The sequence below is a fragment of the Capsicum annuum genome, chromosome 12 (genome assembly GCF_002878395.1).
Source record: "Capsicum annuum cultivar UCD-10X-F1 chromosome 12, UCD10Xv1.1, whole genome shotgun sequence".
NCBI classification, from domain to species: domain Eukaryota; kingdom Viridiplantae; phylum Streptophyta; class Magnoliopsida; order Solanales; family Solanaceae; genus Capsicum; species Capsicum annuum.
In genome coordinates, this window is record NC_061122.1 from 138,131,063 (window position 1) to 138,141,403 (window position 10,341).

Sequence of the window (10,341 nt, forward strand, 5' to 3'; positions counted from 1 at the left end):
AACAGCTATGTTACTTTTTCCGTCCCAAATTATCCGTCTCAAATTTTGTAATTTGATTTCTCATTTTACTTATCTTTTTTCATTAATCTAGAAGAGACAAAAAAAAATTTCATGTTTTACCCTTTGCATTAATTACTTTTTCTTCAAATTAAAATATAAACATCATTTAATAGGGATACTATCATAAACTAGGCATGTTATTAATTATTTTTCTTAATCAATATGTCATCTCAATTTGGGACGGATAATTTGAGACGGAGGAAGTATTATATTATTATATTATTACATTCATACTATAGTTTGACTTAAAAATATAATGAAAGTTATATTGAATGGTGATCGATTTGTAGAAAAAAGTATTGACAAGAGCTCCAAAATTTTTGCAGTAATTTTATATTTTCTTTCTTCTATTTTTTTAATGACTAAGGTTGTAAGAATGATGTTGCATATTTTCTTCTTCAATTTTTTTTTATATGTTCACTCTAAGATTCCTCTTTAGTTTGTATTTTATATGAATATATGTTTGTCATAAATCTATTTTTTTTTTTACAAAATAATAACTTATGACTTTGTTGCAAGTTGCCAACTACTAATCCAATGTTTTCCTCTATAAATCAATTGTACATTTTCTTCCATCTATATTAATGTAATAAAATTATTGATATCTTACCATTTATTATGACAAATTGTAGAAAAATATCTTTAATTTGGTGATAGCACTCCCTTCATAATTTGATTCTATTTGCATTTCTGCACTCTTTCCCACTAATAAGTTACCTAATACCTCCCCGCCAGTTTGGGATTATATTACCATACTTGCTAGCTAATTATTGAGCAATCAGTATGGGTCAGGTTTGTTGGGCCAATCCATTTTAATCCATAAATTATTAAGGTTGAGCTACAATTTTTACAGTCCGTTTAAGAACAAAGTCTTTTAGCCATGGAGTTTGAGCAGTATGGACTGGGTTGGTTCGTGTGCGAAACAAAAAATAATTAAAAAATAAAATAGAGTACTAAGAATTAATAAAAGAGTCCAAACTCAAAATCTATTTGTACCATCATAAACATTTAAATATTAAATATTTTTATAAAATATATAAATAATTAAAATATAAAATACTAAATCTTTTAAGGAATTAAATATGTTTGATGAAGATGATGTGACGATATTGAACACGCCATAAGTGTCATGTGAGTTTTATTTTAGGAGTTCATTTTCACTTTTAATCTAAAATATTGACATTTCTTTGTGTTTTATTGTGATCAATTAAAATAAAAGTAGGTTAATATTGTTATTTAGCTAGTTATATCATTACTCATTAACAGTTTCATTTGTTCTTCAACATCTCTATTTGGTTTGAATTTGGTATCAAAAGTTATTTAACTTCACAAAGTATTAGGTTTTTTTAAAAAAAAATTGAGACTTGATTAACAAGTAGTAACTTCAATGTAATATTATGTTGTAAATATTTATGTAATTAATAATTTAAATTAAGATTATAAAAATAATATATTTTTAAAAATGGGCTGATCCGTGGAGGCCCGCAACCCACAGTGTGATGGGTTAGGCTTGCTATTTTCAAGTCCATAATGTTGATGAGCCAGCCTGACCTGACCCGTCAACTACAAAGTTTGTATAAACTAGTCCGAATGGGATGAGCCAATCCATATTGACAGGTCTAGCTAATCACTTGGGCTAGATCCATTTTATCACTTACAAATGGTAATTGGTTATCATACAAGTAAATTGCTCTCTAAAAGGGATGAGTATTTTAGGTGATTGTATGCAATCTCAATAGTTTTAAATTAAATAGGTAAATAATTTAATTATCTACTTACAACACTTATTCAAAGAAAGTAATAAACTTATATGTGAAATTATACATACATACATACATACATACATACATACATACATACATATATATATTTGAAGTTCTAGTAATAAACTTAAATGTAAAATTAAGTTACGGCCTGCGCTGAGTTTGTTTAATGTTGTAAAATTAAATAAATTATGAGTTATATATTTATATTCGAAGATTTGTGTCTGCCATAAACAATTAAAAAAATTACAGAATAATGCAACTAGTAATGTGACATTACAGAATATAGCTCACTGTATATTACATTACCAAAATGACCCAATTGTATAGGATCAAATATTAGATATCATCCCAAAGCCTATTTAATTGTAGTAGGCCATTTTGTTCTCTCTTCCCAATACACTCATTCTTATTCCTTCTAGAGAAGTCTCATTTATTACAGTCTTATAGTAATATTTTAGGTTCATTTCTCCTATAGAATCTCTAAAATCACGTTTAGTCAAATAACTCATTGTTCCTTAAAAACTAGTTGAATTAAAACTATACTATTTGGGAGAAAACACATGTTGGTTACTCCATGACCTTACACTCTTCCTTTTTTAAATTGAAATTTAAAATCTGATTATTTTGAAAATCCATACAAACAACTCCTTCTTAAACCCATTCAAAAGTGAAAATTACAATATAAACGCTCAACAAATGAAATTATTGTAATTAATTTCATGATTTATGAACATTTGGTACAAACTTGTTTCTTCCATAACTCTTCATTAATATCTTGTTATTCATTATTGCTACAACTAATGAGCACCTAAGGGAATACATGTCTATAAATTTCATAGACGAAGCATATAGCAAATTTATATTATAATTTTATAGTTATAGCACAAAATTTTTGGATGTTCAACCATCCCTGAAGCTTCAAGCTTCAAAGTTTGAAAATCAAATTTTCGTAAATAAGATTTGTTTCATGTGAATGTCATTGCAAAAGATAGATTATGCATTGAGGAACCCCAATATGAAGTTTTGAATTATTTGATGTAGCTTTGAAGTGCTTTTGGATGAATTTGGTGCTTGAATCGTGAAAGAAGACAAAGTCCTTTTTTGTATATATTTGTATCTTATATTGTATAATGTTGTATATTTTTTATTTTTTTTTCATTTTATACAATTTATATAATGTAGATACATTATTTAAACATTATATATAAATATGTATATATTTGTATAATTATATAGATTATTGAATAATTATATATGTGTGTGTGTGTAGTATTGTGCAAAATTGTAAGATGTGTTTTTGAATGAATCTGATGCTTGAATCCAAGAAAGAAGATGAAGTCAATTTTTTTATATAATAATGTCTATTATTGTATAGTATTTGTATATGAGTGTATAATGCACCTCTTCTAATTTTGCATAATATTATATATACAATTATTTAATAATATACATAATTATACAAATATGTACATATGTAGATACAATCTTTAAACAATGTATCTACATTATATAAGTGTGTATAGAAAGAGAGAAAGAAGAAAATGACTCAAATAAAAACATTGTACTGCATATACAATAATATATAATACAGTATACAAAAAATAGACTTCTTTTTCGGCCTTGAATTCAAGAACCAATTCATTCAAAAACACCTCAAAACTAAGCCAAATCATCCAAATTTGTAGATTTGGCCTCCTCAATATATAACCGATCTTTTATAAACATACCCATTCAAAACAAAACTTATTTACAAAGATTTTAATTCTCACATTTCAAAGCTTCGAGCTTCAACAATGGTTGAACCAATTCTACCCTATTTATGTAAGATGCTGTAACTAAAATTGAATGACGAAGAAGCAAATCGGGCTAGGTATTATTAATTCAAAGTTTATGATTTTCAGTTGTCGCCAACGAAGAAATCATTTTTGGGGGATAACGGGCATTATAAATAGCATTATATTTTGTAATTAATTCATGTGGAGTAATCAAATAAAGAGTAACACAACAAATTACAATAGAATGTGAATTACCTGAAGAAAGAAAATGATAATTTGAAGGTGAAATGGAGTTTGAAAAAATGTCAATGAGAAGAAAAGAAAGAACTGGAAAGAAAAGTTAGTTTGTTAAACGACCAAATTAGGTTTTGGACTATAAAGTGTGAAGTATATTTTTGACTATTTAAATATAAAGTATATTTTCAAGTTATACTTTTATGTAATTATTCCTAAAGACCTTACTACTTCGTCCATTCCTATTTGATTGTGAGGATAAAATTTTGTATAACCCTTAAGAAAAAGAATAATTAAGAGTATATTTAACTAAAATATAATAATTAAGAGTATATTGGACTAAAATATTTTCTATTAATTTTTCAATATTTATTTATTTATGGGTGTCGTAATTCTAGAATGATTAATATTAATATGCAATAATCCCGGCTCACCCAAGTGGATTTTCATACTACGATTGACAACTCTAAAAAGGCTCCACACTAGGGACAGAGTTGTGAAATGGGGAGTTACTAATGACCAGCTGCTTTATGCCCCTCAGGAAGTGAATCTATTGAACATTTATTTTTCAGCTGCCCCTATTCCAGTGAAATATGGACCAAAATGTTACTATGGTTAGGTGTTACAAGGCAAGCGATGCCATGGCAAGAAGAGCTAAAAATGGGCCTGTGTTAATACCAAGGGAAGGGAAGCCTCATCAACCGTATATAGGATGTGCTAGGCAGCTGCTGTATATCAGGTATGGATCGAAAGAAATCGAAGAATTTTTCAATTGAAGAGTAATCCAACGCTGGTGATCATCAGGAAGATAGTGCAAAATATTTTCGTGCGAAGTTCCAGAAATCCAAGATTAGCTAGAAGATTAGCAGAGCTTAACTTCTATCCCTAATCCCCTAGTTTGATTTCGCAAGCTTGCTAGTTTGATGTAATAGTAGCCCGATATGCTACTGTTATGGCTGTTATGACACAAGTAGTTTTGACTTTTGTACAAATTATCCCTTTGTTAATAGAAAGTTCCCTTTTAATTGCCCCGAAAAAACATAATATTAAGGACAAAGTTAAAAAAGATAATTAATTCTCTCATAATTTTTTAAATTGATAAATACTACCTCCATCCATATTTATTTGGACATATTTAACTTAACACACCTCATAAAAAATAAAAAATAAAAAAATAATTTTATTATACTATTCCTACTTAGATGGATATTTATTTATGCTGTGTTTAAGTAGTAAATTGTTTATGTTTGTCCAAAAGAAAAAGTACTAGCCGTTTCCTTTTTAATTGGTTATATAGCACTAATTCTGGTTGATTTCAAATATTTCCTCCGTCTACCTTTAGTATGTGGCCATTACATTAAAAATAATTATCCACCTTTATTTGTTAATTTGACAAATCAAGAAATGATTAATCATTTTGTATCTTTATTAAATACTACTTTCCCGTTTCAAATTATCCATCCTAAACTGAGATGATCAGTTGATTAAGAAAAATAATTAATAACATAACTATTTTACCATAGTACCCCTATTAAATGATGTTTACATTTCAATTTGAAGAAAAAATAATTAATGCAAAGGGTAAAACATGAAAAAACAATTGTTCCTTCTTGATTAATGAAAAAAGATGAATAAAATGAGAAATCAAATTAGAAAATTTGGGATGGATAATTTGAGATGGAGGGAGTATATTTGTGTCCAACATTAAGTGTAAGAAGTCTGAAAGTAATAATAATGTACTTATCACTTTCTGTTTTCATTATTCCATTAGTTTTATTTTAGTTGACCATCTCATAATTATTTCATGTCCTAAATTATTTTCTCCATCTATTTTTATTTGTTTATTTTTTTATTTTGAAATATGTAACAATACTTATTCAACTTATCAAATCAATTAATAATTTATCTATTTTCTCATTTTGCTCCTTATATTAAATACAATACATTATTCATTGTATTTTTTAAAGGAAAAAATTTACTATATTTAAAGGGTGATATAGTAAAATCACCCTTCTATTTATTGTTTTTTAAGGCATGTGTCAATAAAAAAATGTACAAGTATGTATGGACGAATGAAGTACCTGTCCACTTATTAAATCAAGATAAAACTAATTAAAGTTTTCCCATTTTGCCTCTATAATTAATATTCTTTGGAAGCCTAAACAAATTAGTGTGAGCATATTTTCTGTAGATGATCTTGATATCCATCAATATGAATAAAGAATAAATTAATAAAATTAAATATCTTATTTATAATTTCTTATGTATGGTATAAAATGAAAAGTAGTTAACTAAAATGGGGTGAGAGGAGTAATTTGTTTGATACACTGCTAATAAAGAAGATTATTCATGATACATAAAACTAGATTTCATTTGTAAACGAAAGTGTAACACATTTACTTCTTGCGTATATATTTACCTATAAATATTGACTTAGCATATTTCCGAATAATAATTTACTATTTACTTTTACAATATAATAAATTTAATTATTTAGAAAATAACTATAGCTAATAATAAAAGTAAATTAGACATTAGCAACAAGTATCTTTTAATTTTCTAAAAGGCATAAATAAAAATAAACATATATTGAAAATAATATACAATAAATGGACGAAGGAGCATTAAATTAAAAAGAAAAGAATATTAAATGGAGATAATAAGAAAATAAAAATCAGTGTACCAGTAATGTTGACTGAGACACTAAGCCATAAATAGTAAGTACGTAAAAAAACATTTGAACATAAATATGTAACCGTTTAAAAATCCAAACCCAGATTACACAAAATCTGATTTAAATTTTCTCTTCTTTGCAGTTATGACGCCCCTTCAAAATGTTACTTCTTCGTCAAACGCAACCAATATAAATTTAATAGAACCCCTTAATCTCTATGCACCCAAAATCTTTTTGAGGAAAAGGTAAAAGAAAAGGTAAAGTGTAAACAAAAATCTAATTAGTTCATTAATGGATCTCGTTCCTCCTTCACTTCCCTCTTTATACGATGATCTTTACCCACCAGTGTCAGATGAAGATTTAAAACGATTTCACACTGTTGATCGAAGACTTTACGGGAAATTGATCAATATTCTAGGCCGTGACCCTACTGAATCTATGAAAGCCATGGCATTCCTCCAGTGGCTTGAACGAGTTGCAAGGGACTCTTTCTTTGTGATGAACCTTTATGATGTTCCGTCTCCATTGCTTAACGAGGTCATGGACGAAGCCTTAAGGTGCCTAAAATGTGCGGAGGAGGACCATTTCACTGGAAATAATTCTTGTGAGATTCTCTTAATTCCACACATGTTGAAGCGCAATTATTTCACCCTCAGATACTTTCATGAGATCCGAGCAAGAGTAATTCGTGGTGTCACCTACGCCCTTAAAATGATTTGTCTTAGGGCTTTTGATGATATGCTAGTAGTGCAACAGCCAAACGATTTTACTGGGGCATGTTTGGTCCCATCACCAAATGTTGTGAACATAGATCATGATATAGGGAAGGTGCCAATTAGCAACAACCCAAGTCATCATCATTTCCCAATTGGTGCTGGTGGTAGTAGTAGTTTTCTAGAGTCAATGATACCCAGGGAGAACAAGATCGAAGAAATAGGAAGCCTTACCAGTAGTAGAATGATGTCAAATTTTAACCCTAGCATTGTCCTTAGTGGTTGCTCTAACATAGAAGAAATGGCAAGGGCGGCTACTAGAATGGTCCCGATAAACCCTAGCCATGTCCTTGGTGGTGCATCGAACATAGAAGAAAAGGCAAAGGCGGCTACTAGAATGGTGCCGATGAACCCTAGCCATGTCCTTGGTGGTGCATCGAACATAGAAGAAATAGCAAGGGCGGCTTCTAGAATGGTGCCAGTGAAGCCTAGCCAAGTAGCGGGGGCCGGTGTCGGTGCCGGCGCCACTGGTGGGATCGTTTTAGGTGTGCCTTATGTTGTTCCAAATCAAATGGTACAATATATGCTACCTTATCTTGGAGGATCCTCCATGAATTTGTTGCCACCTTCTATACCTTATAATGGACTCAATTTTTCTCATGCTTCTTCCAGTGGAAGTGGAATTTTTCCTCCTCAAATGCTGCCTGGTCCTCATAATTATCATCCTGACTTTGTTGATCCCCAAGCATCCCAGGCTATGTACAGGAATCTTACTGAATTGTTTCAGAACAACTTGACTATATTTAACGTTGTCAAAAAAGAGAAAGAAGTCGCTCCTGATGATAGGACTGTGTTCTTGACTTTCTCCAAAGGCTATCCAATTACTGAAACTGAAGTCAAGGATTTCTTCACTAGGTACCCTCTACCCTCTTCTGATTTTGTTTAATTTCATTTATTATCATTTCAATTTATTTATATTTTGGTACTTATATGAATCTCAATACAAATTTCTCCCTTTTTGAACTCTAGCTAAGAACATAAAATGTCAATCATGTTACTTGGAATTGATCTCCCTATAACATCACAAAGAACCCATTAATTTGGTTGGAAAAAACACCATCGATCACTCTTTCAAGTATAATTGACCTCTCAAATAATAAAGACACTTGGGGTTCATTATATTTAAATACCTATTTTAGCGCATCCTCTTAATAAAATGACTACTATAACCATTCTACTGAACGAATAGTAAAGAGGCAAAACAACATGTCCCCTCCCTCATCGTTTTACATTTTAGGTTACGCCAATTAAACCTCTCCCCACATGGAGTATTTATTAAGAACTTAACTTATATTCACTGATGTGTTTAAACTATTAATTCAATTATTTAATTCGCGATAGAACGTTACTTCTTAATTCGCTATAGAAGATTAGAACTCTGATGATAAATCAAAAATAATGAAAAGTCTAATTTCTTTGTTAGTTGATAATTTTTTTAATAAATTCAATATAATTAGACTAATTTCTTTGCTAGTTGATAAATTATCTAGTCATAATTCAAGGGAATGGACTAGGGTTTATATATTGCGTAGCAACTCCTTTCCTAATTTGCATACCAGGATATGCCTAGAAATGCAAAGAGGCCCTTTTCATTTGGATAAGAATTTGGATGAGAGCCAATTGGCTAGCTTTCGAATTCAATATGACAAAGGCTAATTTCTTTGTTAGATGAATTATCTAAAATGATAATTCAAGGAAATGGACTAAGCTTTGTAATAGCATAGCAACTCATTTCCTATTTTTGCATGATTACCGTATTATTATGTTTTTAATTGTGCGGTAGGAAATTTGGGGAGGATGTTGAAGCCGTTTACATGCAAGAGGTTACCGAGGAGGAGCAAGCACTGTATGCGCGGCTTGTGACTCGCTCTCCTGCTGCCCTTGAGGCTATTGTAGAGGGTGGAAAAGCCAAGTACAACATCAATGGGAAGCATGTCTGGGCAAGAAAATATGTTAAGAAGCAAAATTGCTAATAAGACCATGCATGTTTGAGGGACAAACCTATTCTCCAGTTGCATCCACTTTACACTAATGCCTCAGTCTGCTTACTCGAGGGGTGAGGGTTTTAAGATGTCATTTTGTTGTATGTTTCTGTTTCATAAGAATTGTTTTATCCTTTGTAGTTGTATTATGGATTTTGAATATGCATTTCTGTTTCGTCGTTTAACACAATTGACGAAAATCTTTTGGCATGCCAGACTATATAAATGTATGTTTTCTTGATATAAGTGCCATATTTTATTTTATTAACTAGAGCATAGATATCAATATTGTACAAGTATGTAGTATATATCTATAATTTATATCTATAATCTATAATATATAATATATAATTTATATCTATAATCTATAATATATAATATATAATTTATAATTTATAATATATTAAAAGTGTGAAGACCTTAGAAAAGTGAATTAAACTTTTACCCTTTATTAAAATACTCCCCTTTAGATAAAATTGCTTTTCACCTTTTTTCTACGATTATTGTATCATTATATATATAATATCAACTCCTAAAGTATATGGGAAGTCCTAAAATATATGGTATAGGAAGAATATATGATAAGACCTAATTAATGTAGACTCCTAAAATATATATGTTGGGAGGTTTCTTTTAACATATATAAATAGTAGAAAAAATATTATTTCTAAATATTAGGAAAAAATTTAGAACACTCAAAAGAAAGATGGATATTAGGAATTAATTACTTTTAAAAAGGACACAATTTTAAAAGACAAAAAGTCCGGCGGGTATTTTTTTAAAAGCCTTTTCTTCTAAAAAATTATTATGATAGGTAGTTAAATTTTTATTTATACCAAATAAAATTCTAATATAAATTTTTGTCCTAATAAATTTTGGTTATTGAAATTTTCCTTATTTGAACAAATTCTAAATTTTAGAATTTCGATCTCAGCTTCGGATTAAATCGTCTTTTCACTATTTTTCTAATATTTAAAAGTTGAAAATTAACCAAATACTTATAGTAAAACCTTTTTTTATTAGAAGTCATCATCATAATTAATGACAACTAATATCTTTTTCATTAATTTAAAATTC

The 10,341-nt window shown here is 29.3% G+C and overlaps 1 protein-coding gene across 1 annotated transcript; it reads left to right on the top strand.

The window, feature by feature from the left end:
- Window positions 1-6,664: 6,664 nt before the first annotated feature.
- On the top strand, window positions 6,665-9,501 carry LOC107849886. Its single transcript, XM_016694418.2, has 2 exons — window positions 6,665-8,137; window positions 9,066-9,501. The coding sequence occupies exons 1-2, from the start codon at window positions 6,801-6,803 to the stop codon at window positions 9,253-9,255; spliced, it is 1,527 nt and encodes a 508-aa protein (XP_016549904.2). The 5' UTR covers window positions 6,665-6,800; the 3' UTR covers window positions 9,256-9,501.
- Window positions 9,502-10,341: the final 840 nt, after the last annotated feature.

What these genes read in the sequence shown, in the direction of transcription:
- LOC107849886 (XM_016694418.2), top strand. Translation starts at nt 6,801, where the DNA reads ATGGATCTCGTTCCTCCTTCACTTCCCTCTTTATACGATGATCTTTAC. An exon ending in GTCAAGGATTTCTTCACTAG is followed by an intron (nt 8,138 to 9,065) that starts GTACCCTCTACC and finishes ATTGTGCGGTAG; the next exon opens with GAAATTTGGGGAGGATGTTG.